This window comes from Tamandua tetradactyla, chromosome 12 (genome assembly GCF_023851605.1).
Source record: "Tamandua tetradactyla isolate mTamTet1 chromosome 12, mTamTet1.pri, whole genome shotgun sequence".
In the NCBI taxonomy this organism is placed as follows: domain Eukaryota; kingdom Metazoa; phylum Chordata; class Mammalia; order Pilosa; family Myrmecophagidae; genus Tamandua; species Tamandua tetradactyla.
In genome coordinates this window covers 57,097,885-57,125,242 of record NC_135338.1, presented here as the reverse complement: position 1 = coordinate 57,125,242, position 27,358 = coordinate 57,097,885, and the positions used below count along the sequence as shown (strand labels likewise).

Genomic DNA, 27,358 nt, shown 5'->3' with positions numbered 1-27,358 from the left:
TGTCTATCCTTGGAGATTCTATTCACATATCATTGTGTTCTCTAAGAAAAAGGTGCTCAGAAAGTCATTTGTATCAAGGTCACACTACTAGTAAGCTGGAGAACCTCCAACTTCTTATACTTTCCAATGAGAGATCACTGAATTAGCAAGTTTAGCATGTCTTTTGGAAGAACTGTTTACTGGGGCTGACTTCAAAGGAACCAAATAGAGCCCTTTATTTCTAAGTCATTGGGAAATAATTTTAATAACTTCCATTTAGAAAATACCTTCTATGTCTCAGACACTCTGCTTGGCACTGGACATGCATGATTTGTAAATCTTCACCAAACTTTTGCAGGTGTGCATCCCATTTTAAAGATAGGAAAGCCGAGGGACAGAGAAATGCTATAACATAGGATGGAAAATGCCATTTTTGTAACAGAGATCAGAACAAAATAGTGACCTCTTCCAGAGGCCAAGACGATGGCTCTGTCTTTGGAAAAGTAAAAAGGCAGCACAGGGGCCAACACACTGGCCTGGGAGTTCAAGGATGTGACTACTTCCCGACTATGACCAATGAATAGCAACTCTGAGCAGGTCCCCTTCTGCCCCAATAACTCCACAAGGATTCTTCTGAGGAATCCCTGGGGCTTGGGGGTTAAAGTACATGGCAGGTTGTCTCCTGCAGAGGACTTCTAACATTTCCTATCCTGCCATATTTACAGCAAACAACTTTGTGCTCCTAATAAATATTTTTCTGTTCACTTGGCGGATAGAAGACAATGCTTAATTCTCAAAACACTGTTGAAGAGAGCTCTTTGTGCTGACATTTCAATATGTAGCTACTTCTAAGTCTTTGATATTTAGTATTTCAATTAAATAGCCGTCTGCCACCATTCTTGGTGAAACTACAGATTCAATTTTGGCAGTAAAAGGATTTTGAAACACTCTGTGTTTGACACTTGTATCCTTATCATCATTCCTTAGTAAAAATTAAATATATATATATTTAATTGCTGTGATTAACAGTTAATAGAAGACTATATGCATTGGATCCCAAGATTAAATTGCACAAACATGTAATCTACACAATAAAACTGAGAAACTAAGAATTATGAGATATCATTTTATGAAAAGCAAATGAAAGTTCAGAAACATTGAGGATCTGGTCGAAAATCAGATGACCATCCAGTGGTAGGATTGGACTTGAACATATGTTATCTGGCTCCAAATTCCATTCCCTGCTTCACCATGATGACTTCCTGGCCCTCAAGAAAAGGGGGTGGTGTCATTGGTGAGAGGTGGGAGATGGTCTGGGGGCACATGTTTATTGCTCAAATGCCCACAGGGCAATGGAATTATCCAGCAACTTTTATGGAGGAAAGTGCGGTATTCAGGAACCATTGCCTAGCTTGGGTGGCTGAGCTAACATCAAATCCAAACTCTCCCTTGAAGCTGAGTTCACACAACTCTTTAATACTGAGACAGAGTCTCAGAACTTCAGAACCCAAAGTTCTACAGTAGTCTTTACAACTAAAAGTACTAATGTGGACACTTCAGAATTGAAAACAAGGTTACCAAAGAAAGAACATGCCAAACTCCATGAATAAATGACTTCAGAGGCTGGGACAATAGGCGCTCAAAGGACCAGGAGGGGAGGGTGAGTCAAGGTGACCACACCAAGGACGATTACATCACAGCCCATTGCCTGATTTTTATTCTAAGAATTATAAATATGAGTCTCTTTGGGACCTGACCAATGGGTCAGGTAAGCTATTATTTATGGTGACCAGTGGAAGCTACAACAGTCTTTTCTAGAACATGCAGGCTTGTGAGAAAGTGGCCTGACGTCGACTTCTCCTGGGGCTGGAAGTCCTCAGAAATTAAGTGACCTCCAGGCATCTCAGCAGCTTTAATTTGTGTCTGGTCCACACAGATGGACTAGGCTAATCTGTGCCCCTGGGTTTTCATGGTAGAAGTGATTAAGAAAAGGATTGCAGTTTAAGGACAGGGGAGATTGGATTTTGCCAGCATTAAGGTGGACTCGTGTCTCTCTGCTTGTCCTAACTTGGATCCCTTTTGTCCCAGTGAGGCAGATACTAGTAAATATACTTTGCTGCCCTTTTAACTGACAACAGTGTTAGGTACTACCCAAGTATTACCCCACTGCTTCCTGCCCTCGGCTGAGGTGGGTGCTCTGGACGCTGAGTTGTATTGCTTTGGGGCAGTGATTGGGGACATCCAACAAAGTGAAAGGCCAGATTTTGAGGGTGAATCTCTGAGCCTGCAGGTTGCTGTCCCAGATGGGATTACTCCACCTGGGGGTATCTTATCCAGCTCTTTCATCTCATTCTGGACACATTTTTCCATTATTCTCTACTAGAAACAGAAAATAAACAAGCACACTTTCTTAAACAAAAAGAGTCTTTTAAGAAAAAATCGAGAGATATTATATGGTCTCATTTCTCATGGCTATTATGTAGCCCATCTTCTGGGAAAGTTATACCGAGGTTTTGAGTAGCTTGTTATAAATTAACAGACAGCACTGAATCTGTTCTCTACCTCTGCTTCCCAGGAGAGAGAACAATCATTTCATAGTGATGCCAGGGGGTCTTTTGGCTCACAATGGTATCTTCTTGGGGGCAACCCATTATAGGGACTCTGCCTCCTGGGAGATGGAGCCACAGGTCTAGGACAGCCTTCTCAGAAGAAGCAGGAATTTAGCCTCTGGAACTTTTCCTTCTTAATGTGCAGGATTATCATATCCAGTCTGTCCCCTAAAGCAACTATTAGAAAAGCACTTAAATAGCCCATGGGATTGTTTCCATGGAGAACATGGTGGGAGGTGGGAAGGCTTCTGCTGTTCTGCAGCCTGGTAGATGGAAAAGGAAGCCCCAAGGTCAAGCAAGGATGACTTCAAATAAAAACAAAGTGAGCTTAGAGTAGAGGGAAAATGAGATGGGGAGGGAAGGAAAGAGAGGGACAGAGCGAGGGAGGCAAGGGAGGGAGAGATGGCTTGGCTAGAGAAGTTTCTGTAATTCTGTCGACTTGTCATTTAAATAGTGGCACAAAGAACACCTTTTTTTCCCAGGCATTCTGTTCTGCTGGGAGCTTATCTTCATTTCTCACTTAACTTGCGCCATGGTCTGTGATTGAGGCATGATTACCATGGTTTTGCAGATAAGGAAACCAAGGTGAAAAGAGATCAAGTGACTGGTCTGAGCCCAGCACCACCACCAAGTTCCTGAGGTCTCTGAATCAGGCTCCTGGCTGGTCATCACGGGCTCTACCTGGATCAATGTCCCCTAACTGGCCTGACTGTAAGAAGTCACCGGAGAGATTAGTTAAAAAGACAGATTCCAGCCAGGCTCAGAGAACCTCAGAGAACCCAGGGACAGATCTGACCATGTGTGTCTTGGGCTAGCATCCAGTTGACTCCTACTATTGATTCGGCTTGGGAAATGGTGACATCTCTGAATACTGCCCTCAAAAGTTTAATGTAAACGATGCCACCGGGGACCACCTTAAGGAATCCTGGGGGGGGATGTCAAGGGCGATGCTTGGAACTCTTTAAAGAGCAAGGCTGAGTGGCTCATCCTACCAATTCCCGACAATAATGTAAACGCCCAGCAGAAAGAGACTGGAGGAATATGCAATGGCACATCTCAACATTAGAGGCCACGCAACCATGACAAGTGGTCTGGCAACATGAATTTATCAACATGGAAGCATATGTGGGAATTTTTTTTTGGGGGGGGGCAGGCACCAGGAATGGAACCCGGGTCTCTGGCATGGCAGGTGAGAATTCTGCCACTGAGCCACGGTTGCACTGCCCAGGATAATTCTTAACGAAAGAATTAAGCAATGTTGGCAGCCTGACACCATTTGTGTAAATTGTAATATTCTACTTACTGTTTATAGGGAAAGGTCTGGATGGCCATTTGGAGTGTCTTTGTATCCCATAAGGAACAAACATGAGAAGGAGTCCATGTAGGATAACAGGGAATAGGGAACAGTGCTCCCTGCCTGAAGGCAAAGAAATGTAAAAATTTTAAGAAAAATGGTCCCACCAAACAGATGTGCAAGCCACCTAGCTGATAATTTATACATTCAAGTGCTTGTTTCTGGGTTGTGAGATTTGGGGATTATCTTCAATTGTGAAAAATTCTTTATAGGGAATTTTTTAAAAATTGTAATTCTTTCTTAACTATGGCAACACATGCATACTTTATTAAAAGATCAGCACAAATAAGGAGAAGGACTGCGTTGCTGCATCAACTGTCCCCCCCCACACACACACACTCCCAGCTTTGGTTCTCGGTTTAAGAGGACCTCCCCGGGGCCCTCTGTGCAGGAGAGGAGATGCTATGTGAGCTGGGAGCACCTCTAAGCGGAGGGAGCAAGGAGAGGAGGGGCCTCCAGTGTTATGTTCCTTGGGGTTAGGGTACCTCACTCCTGAAGACAAGCCCAGGGGCAGAGCTCGGGATTCTTTGAAAAGCCATTTACTCTGCATAGATATCATGGAAACACACAATGGAAGAAGACCTTCCACCCTCAATCTTTTTCCCCCTCCATTTAACAATATTTATTGTTAAATATTTAATTTGTTTCCACATCAAAGCTTTTTTTTTATTTCACAAAACGAAAACAATTTCTAATTTATAAACCTTTTCCCAGACTTCTGGATCTGAGCTGTGCGACTTTGGCACTTGATCCTGTCTGGGCCTTTGTTACCTTATAGGCCAAAAAAAAAAAAAGAAAAAAGTTTTAAGGAAAGGGTCTCTATGCCCTGCCCACCGCCCCCCTTATTTTGTGAGATCAGTGGGACCCCAAGCTTCTCCTTTGAGGATCCAGGGCCCTCATATTGTACTTGAAAGCCTTTAAAGCATCCTTTCCCCTCCATGGGACCTCAGGCCCCTTAGGGTTCTTTCTTTGGGGGTGTAAATGCCATCTTTTGTCTCAAAAGGTGAAGGTGGTGGCAGTGTGATGTTAAGATCACAGGCTGTGTCCGGGTTTGAGTCACCACCACATTACTTTACAGACCTAGGGCCTTTGCCACATCAACTCACCTTTCTGCGCCTCATGTTCTCTGCATCAGTTAAATAAGATGCAGGTACTTACCCAAGGGGATATGGAGCTCATAAAGGAGATCATGGAAGTCACAGTGCTGGGCCCGCTGCACAGCCTGACAGGTCCTGCCCACCGGTTTATGGCGATGGTAGCTACTGCTAACTGGGTACTTGCTATGGGCCAGGCTTGTGCCCTCAGCCTCAGATGGACCCTTCCATTTCATCCTCACACTGATCCTCAAAACAGGTACACCTGTTACAGGCGAGGAAAGCAGAGGCTCAGAGTTGCTGTGAACTGCCAGAGGTCACCCAGCTAGTAAGCAGCAGAGATGGGTTCAGAACCAGGCAGTTTCTGGCCACAAAAGGACAAGCACTCTGCAGCTCCAAACCACCAGATGACACTGCCAGGGGCATGCCCGGCTCTGCTGCCAGGGCCCAGCTCTCTGAGTTAGTGTTCCCAAAGTAGAGGTGAAACACATCAATTCAGCCACCCTCCTGCGGCCAACTGTAATGGGTCAAGGAATGGCAGGGTTGGTGGGAGCTGTGCTGTGAGACTGAACTCAGCCAGGTGGCTCCAAAGGGGCTCCAGCCCACAGCTTGGGCCTTATAAGCCGCTGAAAGCACCGAGACTGGGAGCCAGAAGATCTGATTCTGCTCACTTCCAGTCCTGCGACCTTGGAAAGGTCAAAAGTACTGTTGCGCCTGCTTCCTCATCTGTAAAATGGGGACCACCATGCACACCTCATAGGGCTGTGGGGAGGCTCCCTTAAGATGGCTGAAATAAAAAGCACCGGTGCCATTTGGGTTTTGTCAGTCAAAGCGAAGTTCAGCCTCGCTTAGATGCCAAGGGTCTAGGGTATTTGCTGCCTCTTCCCTTCACATCCCCCCTCAATGGCTTCAGACCTTGGGAGAAGCTAGGAGCCCTCTCAGTGACTGTTCAGGGTCTCTGCTCAATTAGAACAGAAATAAAACAAGCATGCCAAAGCCGTGGGAAAAAAATATCACCATTTTGCTTGGAAGTCACTGAATGGGCAGCTTTATTTCCAGGCTATGGATTAGGACAACCTAAAAAAACCATCTGGGGAGCTGTTCTGAGGATTGGAAAGGCAGTTTTCTCCTCAATAAATTTCAAATTAGTATACTTGAAAAATCACTGGGGCTTCCACACTTCAAAAAAAAAAGTTTCATTTTAACATTCACATTCAGTTTTTTTTTTCAGATTATACAAAAAATATATAGAGGCAAAGGAATGACACTAAAAAAGTTTTCTAAATCCCACCACGTTGGGACAAAAAAAAAAAAGACAATGGTAGTGTTTTTTTTTCCATTGCACCTTTATTTGTTACTGTTCAAAATTTTCATACAATTTTTCTAGAATCGAACAGAACCTGTAAGTTAGCTCCCTCCTCCTGACATTGCTTTATTTCTTGCTAGCCTCCTCTTATTCCTTGTCCTTAGTATATGATATTCTGCCAGTGTCCAAGGTGTTCTCAGGTATGTTTTTTATTGAGGGCAGGTGTGTACAGCTGGCCCTAAAGCAAATGATCAAGCTTCTGTCCCAACCCCCAAGTGTCCATTTCCTGTGACTTCCCTACCTCTCCACCTCCTCTCTGCCCCAGCAGCCTCTGATCCTCACTGGGCAAAGGAATCAGACAGATTGGGGTTTGAGTCCTGATTCCACCCATTAGTGGCCACACGATCTTGGGAAGATTCCTGATCTCTCTCAGGCTCAGTGTCTCCTTCTTTGTGGTGGAGGAAACACTCCTTAGCTCACGGGGTTACTGTAGGGATTCAGTGACTCAACGTGTGTCAAGAGCCTAGTCTGGTCCCTGGCACACAGTATGCCCTCATCCCACCTTAGCTTCCTTTCTTCTGGCCAGGAAGAGAAGACACCTGAAGAATCAGAGTCAGAGCCATGTTCTCAGGGGCATTTGTTTATTAAAGAACCTGGTCCCCTTAGAAGAGTTCTGGAAATGACTCTCTAATGGTGGAATTTCAGACACCATAGTGGGGAACGGGGGTAGGGAGAGATCTGGCAGCGGAGACCTCCTTGGCACCAATTTGGATCCAACCAGGCAGGCCACTGCCTCTTCTACCCACAGGTAGATGGCGCTGGCGGAAGGAAAACCGACCATATCTTTTAAGGCCATGCCACTGGAGTCAGGCAAGCGTCTGTCTCAGCGAGCCAGGAGAACAGGGAAAATTTGTATTTATTCAACCATCTTGCCATCTAGCTTCATGTGAGTGTAAACCAGGAACTTAAGAACGCAACCAATCTTTAGGGCGATCCTAGGTCCTCTCCTAATTCCCTCAGAAAGTCTCCTGTCACCAGGGTGTCCACACAGCCTGAGAAGCCCAGCCACTCAAGGTGGGCTCATGGTGGGAAATTTGTAAGTCATTTATACCCCACCTACTTTTAAAAGGATAGGAAACAGCTAAGAAAGTAATTGCTTACTTACTTTATGCTGAGTTTCTCCCCTTGTCCTCCCCACCTCATGCTGAACATGGCCGCTAAAATCGAAATCTGATAAACGAATGGTCACAAGAATGAAATAATAACGCTGCTATTAAGAAGCTGAATATTCTGTCCTATATTTGATCTGCAAATACAGCCACGTCCTTCTTCCTCAATGGTTGTCCTTTCCTTATGATTTTTTAAGCTGATCTATCACTCAGCCCTTACTCATGCATAATTCTCAGTAAAGATATGGTGCCTCTAGGTCTGCATGCCCAGGACCATTTTATGCCACTGATATAGCAACAAAAAGCCACCCAACAGACAATCTTAAGTCATGCACCAACCAATGCAGTGGCTAATGTTATGCGACAATGTCCTTCAGACCAAAGAGAAAAAGAGAAGGTAAGATTCAAGATGAGACAAATAGGAGCAGAATGGCTACATAAGAGAACAGCCACTGCTGAGGGAGCACAGCAGATAAAACCAAGGAAAGCTCTATGGGTCTTGGAGCACCTCTCCAAATATTTGGCTCATGCTGAAAAATAGAGCACATTTATTAAAAATATATATTTATAAACCTTGATATGAACAGATACACACGTCAAGCCAGTGGGAAAAAAAAAAGGAAAAATAAGTTATCTACCCAGTATCAAATAGACACTTTTGATGAATGGGATGCTTGCGAAACGATTGCCCCTGTGGTTTTCGTGTGTGCAACAGCTCGTTGGGTGAAGATGAAATGCCTGTCTTAGGAGACACACGGCAGAGCCACGCCCACCCTGTTCATCTTCAGGAAGAGGCGAATTCCGTCAACCCCCTGGGATCCCCGACTTCCGTGGCCATCCGTCCACCCACAGTGTCAAAAGCTGATCTTCCCAGCATCCTTCGGGCCCCCGGCCAACGAAGCCGAGTTCCTTGCAGCGTGAATGGATTTTGTTGGATTCATTGTGCTTTAGTGTCTGCGCCTCGCAGAGGGACCGGTTTAGTTTTATGACCTGTTTGGAAAATCTGAAGGCGCCTCTGCTGGGGTGTGGAGGTAAGTCTGCTTGTTGGAGGAGTGTCTCATCATTGATGTGTCGACTCTCATCCTTGGGCTCTCCCGGGCTCTCAAAAGCCGCCCTGGGCTGCTCACAGCGTGGTATATATGTACACAAATATAATCACAATCAGGTTCAGGATGGTCCCGATAATTCCCAGCATCGCCAAGATGCTCTCCTCTTTGCTTTCTTTTTCCTGGCCTCCTCTGTCTTCATCATTTCCACCCGTGATTACCATCTTGGTTGCAAATGTCTTTATCTTCCTCCCCAAGCTAACCTGTAATTGGAGAGAGGCAGCATAAAAGGTTATCATTTATAAGCATCCTCTCCACAGCCAGTCAGATCTACTAGGGGTGGGTGAGTTCAGGCTTGGGGGTGAAAACTTCACATAGATTCAGTCTTGGGACACCTTTCTCCGAGCCGTGGAGAAATGACCTGGGCTTCTCAATGTCAAGGATGAAGGTCCTGCCTGATAGTCATATAAAGAGTTTAGCTCAGAAGTCCAACCCAGCTACTGCCCACTTTGGTGGGTATGTTTCCCTTAAAGTAGAACCGGAAACAGGTGCACAATAATCACACTAAATCATGTGTGTTCTACCATGGCAGGGGGAATTTTATACACTCGTGTATACCGGATCACACCCAAGTAACGCGCTGTCTTGTGTATTCACGAAATGTGTATCAGGTCCTCACAGCCCCTCTCCCCACCAGAACACTGGTTACTGTATGGGCAGGAATGACAGGGGTGACAGGACTGCAGACCTGGGATTGGGACAAGGTCCAGCAAAGTGTGGTGAAGACAAGAGCCACAGAAAACTCAATCTCTGCTAGGAGTGTAAATTGGTGCAACCATTCTGGAAAGCTGCTTGGCACTACCTAGAAAAGTGAAGAGATATGCATTCTATACCTGGGTACAGCTTTTCTAGGTCTATACCCCAGAGACCCTCCTCACCTGTGCATCTGCAGATGTGTACACCTCCTCACCTGTACACCTGGGGACAGGAAGGCTCCTCTGAGCTTTGTTCGTAAAGGACTCCAAAATGCATCTAGAGTAGAGCCATTTCTGAATACGGTGTGGTAGGTTGATACAACGGAATATCATACGACAGTGAGATGAATGAGCTGCAGCTACACACGACAACTTGGACGAAGCCCAATGTTTAACGCAGAGTAAAAAAAGCACATCACAGAATCGAAGTCCTGTAAGAGTCGACTCATATAGTCTCAAAATAGGCAAAAACCAAACAACTGTGGTTTAGAGGCCCGTATTTAAAATTTTTCTCTTACTACAAAGCAAGGGAATGATTAACACATAATTAGGAGAGTGGTTTCCTCCAGGCTAACACAGAGCAGGAGGCCCTTGGAGAGAGGCACCGAGAGCCTTCAAAGATATCATGAAATTTTCAGTTTCTTTAGCTGGGTGGTGGGTACTTGGGTATTTATTCTCGTCAGTATCCTTTAAGCTGCAGATGTGTGTTTCAGAGATTCTTTTGTATGCATGATATATTTTTCAGGAACTAAAAAAATGTTTAAGAAAATGATAAATATGGCCTCCCAGGAAGCATGAGTGGTAGCTAAAGAGCTCTTGTTCTCCTATTACTAATTCAAACTTTAAAAAGTGACTGACATACATGTGTGTGGTGGCGACCTGTCTCCTTGGTGGGATATGATGTGGGCCAGGGAGGAGTCCACTGAGCTTTGCCTTTAGATTCGGAAGGCTTTGCACACTTTGGGGTCAGATATATCTCGGGACAAATACCAGGAGAATCACTAATGGGAAGTTGGGGAGTGTGGCAGGAAAGGAAACATCTGCACAACTCTCCGTTTCCCTCCAGGCACATGAATCCTTCCTTGAAAGGGCTGTGGGATGTGCCATGCAAATCAACTTGGGATTTTGAATGTAATATATGCAAATACACATCTATGTGAGAGAGTGACAGGAACATCAGTGAAGATTTGGAGAATTAAGGCAAAATGAAGGTGTGCACAAATGAACGAATGGAAGTCCTAAAGGGCAGTGGAGTTTCATTTCCTTCACAACTTTGATTTATTAGATAGCTTGAGAGTGGACTCCTACCTCCATAAGTCAGCTAGGGCAAGACTCTAGTTTGGATTTGTTTGGTTTTCTCTTTTTTCCAAGCATAATATACACAAAAGTGCACAGATTAAAAATACACAGTTGGACAAATGTTCACACCTGTTGAATTAGCACTGGGAACCAGCAACAGAACCTTCCAGCACCGGGAATCTTCTCCTCCCCAGGCCAAATGCCCCATTCCAGCCACCATCCCTTCATGACCCCACCCCTAGAAAGCCATTATCCTGACTTCTAACCCTGTACATTCATTTTGCCTATTTTTGAAATGTAAATTAATGGAATCATACTGGACACGTCCTCCTTTGAGCTGTACTTCTTCCCTTTGATTTTATGTTTGTGTGATTCAACCTTGTTGCTGTGTGTAGCTGTGATTCATTCATTCCCATTTTTCAAGTATTCCATTAGAGCAATACACCCACAATCCGTGTGTCTATGCTACTGCGGACAAGCATTTGGGCTGTTTCCAGTTTGAGGCCATTGTGAATAATGATATGATGAATATTCTTGTACACGTCTTCTGGTGAACACGTGTATGCATGTTCCCCAACATTTCATATGAACACTTTCAACATACAGAAAAGTTGAAATATTTTTGCAGTGAGCACCTGTACACTTACCACTTGTATTCTTCCATGGACATGCTACCCTACTTGCGTCTATCCATCCATTGATCCATCATCTTTTTTGGAGCATTTCAAAGTAAATTGCAGATATCACTGTATTTCCCCTTAAGTACTAAAGCATGCATATAGTAAATGGAGTCTAATATTTGCTTACAGCTTTTTTCTTTTTAAGTGAAAGCTTGTATGTGTGCCATTTCCTAGTGGCTAGAAATACCCAGGAGAGGGATTGCCAGGACACAGGGAATGCAGACATTTGGTCTTGGTAGGTACTGTCAAACAGATCTTCAACATGGTTATACCTGTTTGTGAGAGTTGGATGGATCCCCCCTTTTATTTTGGCAATTCCATGGCCCAACTTTTGTGCAAAGTCATGAGAAGGCATAAGCATCTTAGAAACCTACTCCCTTCTCTGCCTGGAAAGACATCTACTCACGTACCATATCTCTTTAATGGAGTCTCTTATTTATTGTCTGTCTCCTTAGCCAGACCATGAGCCTGAGAAGGGAAGTGTATGAGTCCCCAGCTCCAAGCACCAGGCCTGGCATGGAGCACGAGCTTAGGAAAACTGTCCTGAATGAATGAGCACATAAAGCGGCAGGATTTGGCATCTCTCCGTCTCTGCAGATCAGGGAAAGTGATCTGCCAAGGTTGGTCTAAAGAGACGTAATTAAGGTTGCTCTTAGAACCCAAGAGCCATCAGCACAAGTCACTCGAGCACAGCACAGAGCCTGTTGTGGAGGCCGCCTGGTTTCAAGGCTTTATTTAGCCTCTTCCCCTGAGCTAACCCAAGAGAGCTCTGACTCAGGAGGAAGTGAAGGAGAATAATCGGGTCCACTTTGCTGACATTCTGAGCATTCTCTGCAGCAAAACAAAGGTCCAGAAGAGGCCTTCGACCACTCACAAGAGAACTGCCATCTAGAAGTCTGTTTCTACGCTGCATGGGTCACTAGTTGGGTTTCTCCAGAGAAAGAACGTTGGGAGCTGGCTGGACTCCAAAAGAAGTTATTGAGGGTTTCAAAGAAGGAAAATGATTGGAACATGATTTTCTTGGAGAAAGTTGACTGGCCAGGGTGACATCCTCCTGTAGAGGATAAGTTGTAATGGAGGAGACCAAAGGGAGATTAGCTGGAAATCAGAGAAAGAACAGAGATAGGAAAAGGGAACAAAAACAGAACACACACACACACACACACACACACACCAAAAATGCCAGGGCCAGGCAATATTTGATATGAAGTTTGCTAGGCAGGTATAAATTCATTCATTCACTCACTTATTCCTCCCTGCCAGGACACAACTGGGCATGACTGCTAATGAGAAAGGTATTTCTCGATGATGGTGGTTTAAGTTCTGTGGATATACTTAAAACACGGAATTGAACAGTTAGATGAATTTTATGGTTTATAAATTATATTGCAACAAAGACATCAATAAGAAAGACAGCACTTACAGTAGTATCTAAGTGCTGAAAAACAAATACAACAGAAATGTGCAAAACTGTTACAAAGAGGATCACAAAACTTTACTGAGAGACATATAAGTAAGCCTACATAAGAGGAGATGTACCATCTTCATGGAGTGGAAGAGTCAACATCCTAAAGACGTCAAGTGATCTATAGTTTCATTGTAGTTCCATTCCTACAGGATTTTTTTGACAAGCTGATTCTAAAATTTAGATCCAAGTGTAAAGCAATAATAATAATTTATTAAAGAAGAATAAGGACTTGCTTTATAAGACCTCAAGAATTATTATAGAGCTTTAGTAATTAAACCTTAGGAAAAACAGGCTATGATAGTTTGAAGCTATTATGTATCCCAGAAAGGATCATGTTTTTAGAGCTAATCCATTCCTGTGGGTGTAGACCCGTTGTGGGTGGGACTTTCTGATTAGTTTGTTTCACTTGAGACATGCCCCAGTGCGTCTTAATCCTCTTATTAGAGTTCTATATAAACCAAATGAATATGGAGAGACAGAAAAAAGCCACAGAAACCGAGAGAAGGAAGCTCAAAAAGAAAGCCACAGACAGAGAAGCAAGAAGCCGAAAGCAATGAAACCTGGGAGGGAAGGCAGAGACCAGCAAATCTGCCATGTGCCTTGGCATGTGACAGAGGGATCCCAGACTGCCAGCAGCATATCTTCAGTGTCCAAGTACCGTCTTGATAATGCATTGACATGGTCATTTTCACAGCCTTAGAACCTTAAGTTGTAAGTTAGTAAATCCCCATTATAAAAGCCAACCCACTTCTGGTATAATGCATTTCGGCAACTTAAGCAAACTAAAACATAGGCCAATGGAACTGACAGTGCTACACACATGGGCACTGCAGATCAATGGGAAAACTGGGTTGAGATTGCTGTGTATCCACACGAAAGAATAAGTGAAAGTGAACCAACAGTTCATCAGTTCCAGGTGGATTAAAGACTTAATTGTGGAAAGGAAACCTTAAAATGTTCATAAAACAATATAAGTGATTATCTTTATGATGAAGTAGAGAAGGAGTTCATAAAACAAAAAAAAAAGCTCAAGTCATCAAGTAAAATATTAATTAATTCAGTGACATTAAATTTAATACCTGTTGATCAAAAATACTATAAAAAGGTTAAAGGTTAAGTTATGAATTGAAATATATATGTAGATATATGAGTACCAAATCAGTAAGAAAATGATAAACATCCAGTAGAAAGCTGGGCAAGAGCTGTGTACAAGTACTTCTCAAAAGAGCAAATAACCAAAAAAGAAGCTAAACCTCAGTAGTCAGAGAAACATGAGATAACATCAAAAGCCATCAAACTGGCAAGAAATTTTTTAAAAATCCGACAAAACCACTGACAAAGGTTTCCAAGCAAAGGGGACTCTAAGACATCAGCTGTACGGGTATAAATTGGTATGGCCATTTTGGGGACAAGGGTGGCGTAATCTTATAAAGCTGAAAACACCCACACCCTGATGATCTAGCCAAGCCCTTCTACCCTAAGTACCTTCCATAAAAACACCAGCACACAAACACACACCTGGGTACACCACCTGGGTAGAGGGCAAGCACACTTATAGAAAGCCATGCCCATATCAGTGAAATCCTGGAAACAACACAAGTATTCATCACCAGCAGCCTGGATCAACTGCCATACCTCCAGTGGTGAAAAGGATGGAAGTGCCGCCATATGCCGTGGCATGGATGAATCCCAAATATACTGCTGAGTGAAAAGGCATGTTGCAGAAGACCACATACAGGATGCATCCATTATATAGCATTCTAAAATGTGGAAAACTGAACTGTATGTTATTTAGAGACACACTATGATAGAACTTCAAAGAGAAGTAAGAGAATTAAAAACCTAAAGGCCAGGAGAGTGGTTACCATTGAGTGGAGAGAAGTGAACGGGATTGAGGAGGGGCCCTCAGGGAATCTCTAAGAAGCTGGGTAGTGGATACATGGGTGCTTGTTCTTTATACCTTGTTTTATAAATATCGCTTCTGTTATCTAGTCCATAATTAATAAACCAATTAATTAATAAAGCAACTTGAAAAATTGACTAATAAAATAACATAAAATTAATTAATAACTAACTAGTAAAAACAACCAGAAAAAAGAACAACAGGCTTCTAGAGACTGAGTATGTTGAGAGCTGTGCTAAATGCCAAAAGATGCCCTGTGCTTGGTAACCACGAAGGGGGCTGCCCTTCTGCAGACTGTGCTACTTGGCATCACCCCCAGAATGCCCTCCACAGACCATCAAGGTGATGAGAACTTGTTTTCAAGTGGGTTCTAGGCAAGCCAGTCTTCGGCAGGGCTGCTGCTGATAAACACACCTGGGAGTTGTGAGACGCTTGTTTAGGAGGTAGTCTTGGAAAGGTAATCACCCGAGCATATGAATGCAGATGTGGCATGGGTGTGGGGGCTGCAGGACAGGCTAGGGAGTGGGTGGGGAGTTAGGGTTCAGCATGACTCCTGAGTCACACCCAGCCAGGGCTAGAAAGCACAGAGGTCACTGGTCTTCGGCAGCCATGCCCTTCTTTGCTGTTGATATCCTGATTTTCCTTTTGAAAATTAATCTTCCCAGTGGATGCTCTCAATCAATGGGGGTGGGCCTAGGACCTGAGCTAAGCCTATCATATACTCAATCTTGGGAACCTGATCTAGGGCAGAAGACACAGTGGGACAGCAGTAAACACTGATGCATCCTGAGCATGGCGCCTAAATGGGAGCCCATTAGTTGCTGTGGCCTGGAAGCTGGGAGCCAGCCTCACTGCTGCCCTTTTCAAGGTTTGGTTCAGTGACTCCGTCTAGTCTATGAACTACCCTATATCCCACTCAAATAGTGTGTTTCTTCTTAAGTTAGCCGGAGCCCATTTCTTATCAATATCTGTTGCTTCCAACCACAGAACTTTTATTCATTTAGAGAGATATGCCAGCTTATTTCGTTTGCTTCCTCATTTGACCTTTGAAGACTTCCTACAAAAGCTCCATTAAGTGCTTCTCAAGCCTCCTGTTTCATACCTTTGATAACTCTGGAACTTACCACCTCTCAGGCACCTGATCCCATCTGTCAATAGCTCGGTCAGGAAAGTTCTTTGCATTAAAACAAAATCTCCTCTCTGCAGCTGGCACCCACTTAAACAACTTCTAAAACTGGGAACTGAGCAAAGACAAGCTCTCTTCATCTTAAGCAACACAAACCTCCAGATATTTGAAAAACTGATATTCAGCAGGATAGAAATGTCAACTGTGACCCCAGACGCATCTGCTGACCAGCAGTGTGGCCTGGGCAAACTGCTTCACCTCTCTGAGCCTGTTTCCTCATCTATAAAATAAGGGCAATAGCTCAATGAATGGCAGCTACTATCATTAAATGGTGCTGAAGATGATGCTGATTACTGAGAACCATTGGTACATCCCCTTGGAGCTCTTCTTAATCATGGTCCTCTCACCTGGGAAGATTTTAAGAAGGTCCATCCTAAAATCACAGGATGCATATGGAAAATGTTATTGCAGAAGATTTGCCCAGCCCAGCTGGGGCAGGATTATTCCATCCTTCATTCTGGATGTAACTTGTCCACTGATGACCAAGGTCCTATCAGTGTGAGGGTCACACCGTGATGCAGATTTGAGATGCTGCTACACAGCTCCCTTCTTATTAGTGGGCAGGGCTGTGTATTTTATGGGGCTGTGTTTAGTTGGCCAACTTGCGCTCATTGTGCAACCTTGTTAGGATCATCTTGGACCTTGGATAATTCTCTCCTCCCAGCTGCAGGTCATTCTCCAACCGGGTATGTGTGTGTCCTCCATACTGTTGTCTTTCAGTGACGCTGTTTGCCATCTGTGAACAGGTTTCCAGGTTAGCCCTCTTCTGATACCGTTGCTCTGTTATTGACTATTTTTTCTTCCTGTCCACATTTCTCCATTTCTTTAATGTAAAGGTGTTATGAAGTCCAGCCATCCTGTGCTTGCAAGGTCAATGACCCTGTCAGGGGAGATGGCTGGGTGATATCCCGATTTTGGGACCCACATTGGGCTTTCGTCCTCCATGACCCCCTTTACCTGTTGAGGATAGTGTTGCTTAGTAATAATCAGAAGTCTGCCCTCACCAAGCCACTCACTGATTGACAGAAGGCTGGGGACTGGTTAAAATGCCACAGCATTATCTTGCTGAAACATTACAATTTCACATTTCAATCAGTGAAAAATAATGGTGGCAAAGATCCCATGGCTGAAAGGAAGACATCTATGTGGGGCTAAGGGAAAATGACATGGCTATTAAAATTCAGGTCGACTTATGATTACAAATAATGTTTTTATAAACCTCACATTTATAGGGGAAAATACTGATGGGAAAAATTCAGAAGTGTTCTAAAATGTGATTGATTATGCTACTTTTACTTTTTATCACTTTCCAAAACAGTATGTAAATAAACAAAATTGTAAAAACTTCAAGTGCTTCTGTTTTTCTACACTCCTGAAAAGCCTCCCTGCCCAAGTGACATGCACCAGGTGTTCAATTCAAGCATGTACGAGAAATCTTTGCATCAGTATCTCCCTGTTTGAGTGGCTGGACTTTGAGCTAGAAAAGGGTCGTTGCTGCATGTGAAAATGACAATGATGGCTTTTCTACAATCTAACAGAGACTTTCGGTTGAATGGGAGTTGGCTTCAGGGTCATTTAATTCTAGTAGAAGCTTATGTTTGAAAATAATTCATCTTGGAACTAAATCTTTGCTAATAGGTACCAAACGTTCAAGAAAAGGAGGGGAGCCAAATTTTTTCCAAACTGCTTTTTCAGGAGTGGTTCATGCTCCACTGTAATCCAAATGTTTGTCTCTCTCAAGAACATTTTATATATGGGGTTAGGGAATTTCATTTTGACCCTATTTACACGGACAAGCCTCAGCCTGGAAAAGCCAGTAACAAATTGAGTGAGTGGTGCTGGAGCATTAGGGAAACATTTTTCCTGACTTCCGTGAGAAAAGTCCCCAGTGGTCCCAAAATTCACAGCAGCACTTTGGGAGACTGAGGCCCTGATCAGCTTCTGACAGATACTCCCTGAGCACCTATGAGGAGCCAAGCTCTACGCTAAGCAACAGGTAGATAGATGCAAAGAGAAGTCAAGGTCTTTGGCCTTACGGAGCTCATGGCCCAGGGAGGGAAAAACACAGAGGTCCAGATCACCATGGCAATGTGAGCCCAGAGCATTGTGGGAACACAGAGAATGGGGCATCTCAGCCTGCCCAGGAGGTAGAATTCTACACCAAGGGGTAAAAGGCTGGAAGGACTAGCTCGTGCAATGGCAAGCAAGAAGAGCATCCGATTCTGATTAGGATACAGACAGGAACAGAGAAAAAGAGCATGTACAGAACACTGCAGCAAGTCTGTGAGGTAATGCACCACACATGAGGTGAGGCCTGGTAAGCGCTGAGGATGGAAAGGGATGCAGGGAACAGAGTTGGGGCCCTTGTACATCACGCACAGGAATTTGGAACCTATTCAGTAGATGCAATAGGTCTATGAATGTTCATTTTATATTTACTTTCTTAACCTATACATACACACTCTTTATACTCTTTTGTATGTATAAGATACTTTGTGATAATTTTTTAAAGCCCCATTTAGCTTATAAAATCAAACCACAGTAAATCGGCATTGGTGTTTTGCTCTGCATGATGAAATATTCAGACCGGGCAGCCTCCAGCTCTGCTCAGCATCTCACAGTGAGGTCTCATCCCTGCCTTCAGGAACTCACCTGGGAGCCTCTGCCTGACAGACACCCTGTGCCTGGGCAGGTCCTCGGCAAGAGCTCTCTAAACAACAAGGTTCTCCACACATGTTCCTGCTGAGCCCAGGTGGCCACGGAACAGCCCAGCTGTTGTTCATTGGCTACTTAAGGGAGATGGGGACCAGGCCATCCCTGGGGGTGGAATGCACTCCTGGGAGCTCAAAGAGCCATTCAGGAGAGCAGTCATTTGTAAATACATTTAGCCTGCTCAGCAAAGGTTCACAATCACTACAACTACTACTATTATTAATATTTATTATTACTGTTGTTGTTATTAAGTCCCAAGATGTGGCTAGATCTGGCTTTGCATGTGAGGCCTCTCGTGATGTGGCCAGAAACTGCCTCTCCAATGACACATGTCGATGATAATCATCGCCTCTCATTAGTAAGCACCAGGTATGAGCCAAGCATTTTATAACCATCTCTCCCTCCATCCATCTACTCAATAAATATCTATTTAGCACCTACTGTATGCCAGGCTTTTATTCTAGAGTATTGGGTTATAGCAGCAGCAGCACTGGCAAAAGTGAATGTGTTATTTCCATTTTGCAGGGATTCCCATTTTACAAGCAATCGAGATTAAAAATACTTACTAAACACCTACAATAGTGCCAGCAGCATAAGTGCTAGGAATACAGCAGGGGCTCAAGCAAAGAATTCATCGAAAACTGAGTCAGGGTTTGAATGGATGTCAAAGCTCACGCAGTTTCTATCACCTGAGATTGCCCCTTCTCCTGCCTGCCCCCACCACGCCCACATTCCCCTCCCACCACCCCCCTGCTGCTCTCTAACCGCAGAGCATTTGCTCACACCCTCTTCTTGGCTTGAACAGTTGCCACCCATCTGTGATGCTCAGTTCAGCTGGAAGCATCTGTAGGGACCCCTTCCTGACATGAGGCCTGCTGCAGAACCATGTCTTTGGGCCTTCCCCCCTCAATTGTGTGCTCCTTATGGGGGGTGGGGCCCTGGATCAGACTCGTCTGTGTCCTCTTTCCCTGTGTCTGGCCTGGAAGAGAGATGGTTCTCAGAGTACTCAGTGAATGAGTGAGTGAATGAACGAATGAATGGATGGACAGAGCGCAAGTGAACCTGGAGAGGCCCAGCTTTCAGGTTAGAGGAGGGAAAATGATGGGAGAGGCTGGAATGGTGATGGGGACAGTCTAGCTTGGCTCACCTGGCAGGACATCATGGAAAGAAACAGGCAGTGAGGAAGGAGTCCCTGTATCAGGGGAGTCTGCCCTCTTTCCTCAGTCAACAAGCAAGGTTTGGCCAGAGTGGGCAGGCTAAGTAGTTAGTGTGTCCGGGACGGATGCATGGTGGGGAGACCAAGGGGTCATTACCTGCTGAGGCTAAGTTAAAGAGACTGTCCCCTCTGCTCCAGCAGCTCCTAACATCTTTTTTTTTCTTTTCTGCTGCCTACAAATGGCAATGCCTCCAAGTGTCATGCTCCAATAACTGGACTAGAAGTTGGCAGACTGGGACCTGACTCCCTGCTCCGCTCCTTACTCAAGTAATAGCCGGTCAAATCTCTCTGGCCTTGGCCTGTCCATCTGTATAAAGAGAAAACGGAGCCAGCTGAAAATGTTTAGGGGTCCCTGGAAGACTGGCTTATTCTCTTTCTTACCTTAAAGTCTGATGAAAAGGAGGGTTACTTTATTGTGTATTGAGTTTTAAAAAGGTTTAAACAGTGAAATAAAGAGAAAAAAACAGTTCCCCGTACTAACACTGACGGGTAAATTAATCAGTATTCCCTTTGCTTGGATGAAAGCACATTTTGATTGTGGGAATAATTAATTATATTAGGCTAACCTCCCCAGAGGAACACGGGTCACCAGGCAGCTTTGCGGCAAGGCTGCTTAAACCAGGCAGGGGACAACAAGCAGGCACACAGTATCATCATCACCCTGCAGCCCCCTGGCAAGTCACTCCCTGCCTGCCTGCTACTCCTGCTGGGCCCAGGACGCCCCATTTGCAGTTTGGCTGCACCCCCAATTCCCAAGGAGCAGCAGAAGGTAGAAGGAACCTCGGGCTCTAGAGAGCTAGACTTGGATTCTGACTTGGCCCCCCAATGAGCGATGTGACCTTAAATACATCCTCATCTGTAAAATGATAGACTCAAACTGGGTGACTGATGAGGTCTCTTCCGGCTCCAGTAGTGTAAAGGAAAGGGAAACAAGCTCCATCTGAGAAAGTAAGTTTGAAACTCTGATGTCATACTAATTAGCCCTGTGACCTCGGGCAACTCTCAACCTTACTGAGCCTCAGTTTCCTCTTACAAAATGGAGCCAATAGTAGCTGTGACCCCAGCTTCTTCCCAAAGCTGATGAAGGGTCAAATGAAGCAACATAGAGAGGAGCCCCCAGGCAGCTGTGAGGTTGGCACCAGCACCTGCTCTGCCACCATCTAAGGTGACAGATGAGGGAGGTAGCCTTGCCTGATAGATCACTGCCTGGGGGACCCTAGAAAGAGCCTCTATCAGACTAGCAACCCCCTACTCTGCCCCTCATGCCTACAGTACACTTCCAACAGGAAACAAATCTTTTCCAACAGTTAAAAGCAAAATTTACTGGAGGGAAATTTGGCACTACCTAACAGAACTGCACACGTGCTTACCTCGCAGCTTCACCATCCCACTTCTCGGACTCTACTCTGAAGATAAGCCTCCAGTATCACAAGCCTTGTAGGCAAGTGGTTATTCGAGGCAACACTGCTTGTAAATGCAACAACAGGGGAAACAACCTAGTGCCCAAACACGGGAGTGCCAAAGAAACCACATAAATACTTAATGTTAATACCAGAATTAAATACAGATAGTTTGGATAATGAGAACTAGGTATCTTACTGTTGGAGAAAGAAGTTACAAATAAGGGAAGGGGGAAAGGCTAAAATGAATCTTGTGCTATTGGTCTGGAATTAGACTCTTGGTACAAACTCATAGTTTATACACATGTATGTGTGTGTACACACGATATGTAGATGCAGAGCTATTGGTGAGTGTGTTCGTGTGTGCTGGCACAGTAGTACAGATACGGGTAGTTTCTAGCTCTGTCCACTAAGACGGCCTAGAAGCAGTCACACCCTAGATGTCCATATCTGGTTTCTATGCACCATTCCCCAATGAAAGGAGCCAGAGCTTCTTGATTAATTGGTTGATCCAGGGCAGGGGCAAATAAAATACAAGATGAGCCTTGAACACCTTGCGATGACAGAAAGAAAGGAAAGGTTAAAAAAAGGACAGAGCCTGGTCAAAAGAACACAGGAGCTAATCTGGAGATGCTCAATGGCTAAACCAGAATCTGAGCAAGCAAATAAATAATGTTATAGATTATAATTTGGAATAAAATAAATATCCATGAATCAATAGTGATACAGACAAATGAGTGCATAAACATATAGTGAAAGAGAAGGAAGAGCTGCTTCTTATTTCTAATTAATAAACATAGAAGGAAAGAGGGAAGTAGAAAATCATTGTTGGGCAAACACCACCGTAATAACTTCTGCAGACAAGAACCACGGATGGATGCTAGAATTAGTGGGCAAAAAGTCTGAGAAGAAACAGATTTTCAAAGTCTCAAAATATTTTCCTCAAGATATTTCTTATCAACAAAATAAAAGATAATACCTTTATGGTGGAAAAACCTGGTTGACACCACCTTGACCAAGCCATGAAAGTCAGCCTCGCCAGCCATGAGATGTCCACACCCAGATGGGAGGAGCCAGGAAGGACATGGCTCATCCTTGGGGCATCCTTGCCAAAAAAATGCACCTCAGGCCAATCAGGAGAAAAATTCCTAGGAACCCAAATTGAGGGGTATTCTATCTAGTAATTGATAACTACTTTTTAAAAATGTCTAAGTCATGGAAGACAAGACTGAGGAACTGTTCCAGATTGGAGGAGACTAAGGAGACGTGACAACTAAATGCAATGTGAGTTCCCGGATAGAATCCTGGAAAGGAAAAAAGGACATAAAAGACTCCGAAAAAGGTCTGTAGTTTAGTTAATAGTCCTGGACTGGTGTGGGATGGTCTGAAGCTTTTATGTACCCCAGAAAAGTTCATGTTCTTTTAAGCCATTCCTGAGGGAGTAGGCCTAGCATGGTGGGACTTTTGATTAGGTTATTTTAATTGAGATATGACCCACTTCTTCAAGATGAGTTTGATTCCTCTTAGTGGAGTCCTTTATAAGAGGATAAAACACAGAAAAAAAAAAAAACAACCCAGAGAAGCTGAGAGAGGAAGCCACGAAAGCAGAAGTTGGAAGCAACAACACCCGGGAGAGAAGGACCAGCGGATGACACCATGTGCCTTCCCACGTGGCAAATGAGCTGAGGATCACTGGTAGCTGGTCTCCAGGGAGGGGGCATCATCCTGTTGACGCCTTAATTTGAACATTTTCATGGCCTTAGAATTGTAAATTTGTAATAACAATCCTCATTGTAAAGGCCAATCCATTTCTGATATATTGCTTCTGGCAGTTTTAGCAAACCAAAACACAGTATTAACTTCCTGGGTGATAACTGTATTCTGATTATGTAAGAAGTCAACTTTAGGGGAACCTGAGCAAGGAGTAGAAAGGATCTCTCTGTGCTATTTCTGTAACTTTCCTGTAAATCTAAATTAGTTCAAAAATAAGCCAAGGAAGAGAAAAACTAATGCTTAAATTCACCCTTCAATGATATCATAAGCACTTACGCCAAACCACAAGTGCCTTTGCTAGGTCATGCTTAAGGAACTGTTTGTATGTACATCCCTCTAGGGGTGGGAACAGATGCTAAGGAAGCTTGGACTTAAACTGGAGTCCCCCAGGTGCCTGGTGGGAGGGGGCACCCACAGGAGAAGATAAGGGCTCTGGGCCAGTTCTGGGTTGCAGGGAGCCCCAGGGCTAAAAGGAGCTGGTGGAACATCCTGTCCAACACCCTCACCAGGCCTGGGGTGCTGAGAGGCAGCGCTGCAGAGTTTGCAGTTGGCAACCCCTCTCCTTTCCTGCTGGCCCTCATAGGCCCTGCTGCCCTGCTCATGGAAAGCCAACCCAAGGCCTGGAGCAGCTCCCCCCATCGCTCTGGGGCTGAGCCTAGAGGGCCCTGGGTTCTAGTTCACTTCAGACTCTAAGCTTCAGGGTCAATGCCTGTCTTTCTCAGCACACCCCATAGCCTACTTCTCAGGACAAGGCCTCTGGCTGAATGTAGCCTCTGAATTGAATTGTTCCCCAGAAATGATACGCTGAAGTCCTAACCCCCAGTACCAGTGACTGACCTTATTTGGAAACAGGGTCTTTGTGGATGGTATCAAGTTAAACTGAGGTCACACTGGATTAGGGTGCACCTGAAATCCAATGGCGGGTGCCCTTACAAGAGACTCACAGAGGAGAGAGACAAGGCAGAGGGCAGACGGCCAGGCAAAGACAGAGGCAGAGACTGGAGGTGTGCTACCACAAGCCAAGGACGGCTGGCGACCTCCAGAAGCTAGGGAAGGGCAAGAAAGGATCTGCCCCTCGAGTCTTCAGGGGGAGCATGGCCGCCGACACTTTAATTTCAGATTACTTGTCTCCAGAACTGTAAGAGAATGCATTTCTGTAGCTTAGACCACCCAGTGAGTGGTGTTTTGTTAGGGCAGCCCTAGAAGACTGACACACTGCCCCCTCCCAGGAATGAGCATCTGCTCCCAAGTCCTTCCTGGTAGCCACAGTTCCAAGGTCAGGTCTGAGGTCTGCTGGTCCCTCCCTGTCTTGCCCAGCGCCACCCCCACTGTCCAGGGCCTCAGGCACCCACGTGTGAACTGCTTGCCTGGCCTCCATCTGTCTGCAGGACTAGCTGTCCCCTGTCCCCAGAGGGCCAGCCCTGGCCTGTGCCAACCACCCCAGCCATGTGGTCTCTCTTGAGCATCTGGCACAGGGCTCCAGATCTCTCCCGATAGACCTAGCGGAAACCATGTTTCATCTGGGAGAGAATCGTCCAATTCATCAGACCCCCAGCCCTACAAAATCCACTTCCCTGCTGTGGAATCACTATGGCCCACAGATCCCCTGGCAGAGGAGAGGCAGGGGTCTCGGTCCCCTCCCCTTGGCTCTGGGAGGGCTCTGGGGCGCCTTGGACAAGAGCGTACAAAGTGACCCTGTGCTGGTTTCCAGGCTCAGCCTTGCGAGGCTGGCAGCGTCCACTTCCTGCCTCCTGGAACATTCCACTTGGGGAAGCCAGCACCAGGAAGGCCAGCTACCTTGAGACTGTCTGCTGTGCTGCGAAGAGGCCCGCACCAGCCAGGTGAAGAGGACTGTGGATGGAGAGGCCATCAGCTTCCTACTGGGCCAGCGGGGAACCCAGACCCGCAGGGAGCCCAGAAGGAGCCTTCAAGGACTCTGTCCCAGGGGCCACCTGGCTGCAACCACAGCTGAGACCACAAGCAAGAATTGAGTCCCCTCAACCCACAGAACCGAGAGTAACTTTCTGTTTTAAGCCACTAACTTTCAGATTTGCCACACAGCAAGAGATAACCAGAATGCTGGCTTAAAGAGATTTTTGTTTGAAATCCTTAAAAAGAAGGTTTTTATTCTGCAAGAGGCAGCAGGTGCTTCCAGCAAATGTGACAAACAGGCAGAGGCTTCTGGGGAGGCAGTGGGGATGCCAAACATTCATTTTCTCATCTGCAAAGTGGGGGTCATAATTCTCCAGAGAATCAAATGAGAACTCTGTGAACTGGACACTGGGCTGGGCTGGGTTCCAAGGTTTGTAATTGTGGAATCCTTGAATGGCAATTCTGAGCTCTTGTGGATCCAGGTCTAGCAGGGTCCCTGGGTGGCGAGCTTGGTTTTCCCTCCCAGGGACAACCCAGCCTGGCTCCGCTGAGGTGCTCATCTCCCACCTCCTGCGGCCGACCATCAGAGCGCCGCACATTTCCACGCCCAATCACATTTTACAAATGAAGAAAATGGGGCCGCGGAGGGGATGAGCCTCCAGCCCCAGGCCCCACAGCTGCAGGGAGTAACAACCGGGATGCCGGAGGCCACCCTCCTCAGTGCCACACTCTATCGCATCTCTTCCTTCTTTCATCTCCGAGTCTCAGTTTCCCTGTCTACAAAATGGAATGACAAAAACCCAACCTGATAACTGTGATATGGCTGTTAGATGGGAACAAGTTTGACAGGCATTAATGAACCGCTTATTCCCTCTCTCTCCAATGTGACTTTTTACGGCTCATCATTACAAATAAAGGAGAATACTGAGAAAATGCATGTTCCCTTTTTTCCCAAGTCCCACAAAGGATAGTCCCCTTTGAAAGAAATCCAACTTGAAGTCCCCAATCAGATCAGGAATAGAAGAAAGTGAAATGAGGCCAAGTGGGTGGGGGCCTGTCCGTGCGGCGATAGGGGGGCATCTGTTTCTGCTCTTCACCCTCATGATCCTTGCGGAGAAGGTTGAGAGACATGATGTGGCCAGAAAGTACATTTCCGAATGGGCTACCCCCACCCCGCGCTCCCCTCCCCCCTCCATTCTCCTCATGATTACCCAGCACTTACCCAGTATTCAGATTCCCATTTCTGAATACCTCTGGGGATATCCCGGGTTTGCTGAGGGCGTAGCACAGACCGGCTTGCAGAACTGAGTTTTCCTAGCGCTCAGGTCTTGCTGAGCAAATGGCTTGGCTGCCCTAGCTGTGGATCAACAGTCTATATTTCATGAATATTTTTCTTTGGAGGGCTGTACCCATCAACATTTCACTTACTCAGGAGCATTTGCATTTTAATGTGATTTTTTGACATAACCAGACAGCTGGGTGGGTTTTGCCAACAACTGAGATAAAAAAATAAAATCTCATCTCTGCACATGGATCCTTATGGTTGGAAATATCATCCTACTCAGTGATGACTTTTGGAAGAAATAGTTACTGATGTGCAGAGAAAAGTCAGGCTACGATTCTGATCTGATACTTGTCCAAAGGGCGGGGGGCTAAGAAAAATAATGGAATTATTATTTTTAACAATAAGTGAAAATGGAATTGTTATTTTTAACAATAAGTGAAAAAATACACGATATGGCTTCTGCCTACTTCTCCAAATCCCTCACTCAATTCTGCTCAAACTATACTGGCACCCTTTATCTCTTTTGAAAACAGCACCCCAGGGCCTTTGCACTTGCTCTATCAAAACACACTCTGCCCAAACTTTTGCCCTGGCTTGCTGCTTCACAGCATCCAGGCTCTGCTCAAAAATCACATCCTTAGAGACTCTTCCTGGCCACCTATCTATAAAGGTCCCCCACTCCTGCACTCTCTGTTCACTTGCTCTCCTTTATTTTCTTTGAAGTACTGATGACCACTTGAACATCTATGATTTTTGCATGTGCCCCTTCCCACTCTGACTAAAAGCCCTGTGAAGACAATCTTGCCTACTTATGGAATCCCAGCTCCGAGAGCAACACCAAGCATATTGCAGACTCAATACATAGTTTTTCAGTGAAAGACTTTTCCAGAAGAGGAAGACACTCCCTGGTTGAGGGATTTGTCCATCATCACACTGCCAGAAGCCCGAGGCGTGAACTCTAGATTTGTCATAAATCCAAGACTGTTGGATTGACTCCTATGCATGACATTTGCATAATTTGCATTTTTTCTGACCCAATACAAGCAGATCCTTTCTCTTGGCATCATTACTGCCAGGCATCTATGTGCAGCCAGCCACCGAGGAGATGCAAAGAAAATGCATGAGCAGGATCCCGCTGCCCTGTCGCAGGAGTGAGAAAACCTTCTGGACCAAAAAGGGGAAGAGAAATGAAACAAGGTTTTAGTGGCTGAGAGATTTCAAATAGAGTCAAGAGGTCACTCTGGAGGTTATT

General features: G+C 45.2%; 1 protein-coding gene across 1 annotated transcript; it reads right to left on the bottom strand.

Moving 5' to 3' along the window:
- Positions 1-8,594: 8,594 nt before the first annotated feature.
- Positions 8,595-8,856, bottom strand: TUNAR (transmembrane neural differentiation associated intracellular calcium regulator). The gene has a single exon (XM_077122312.1). It carries the CDS (start codon positions 8,854-8,856, stop codon positions 8,635-8,637), a length of 222 nt encoding a protein of 73 aa, XP_076978427.1. The 3' UTR covers positions 8,595-8,634.
- Between the last annotated feature and the right edge of the window lie 18,502 nt (positions 8,857-27,358).

Excerpts from the sequence above, each read along its gene's own strand:
- TUNAR (XM_077122312.1), bottom strand. The coding sequence starts at position 8,856 with ATGATAACCTTTTATGCTGCCTCTCTCCAATTACAGGTTAGCTTGGGG.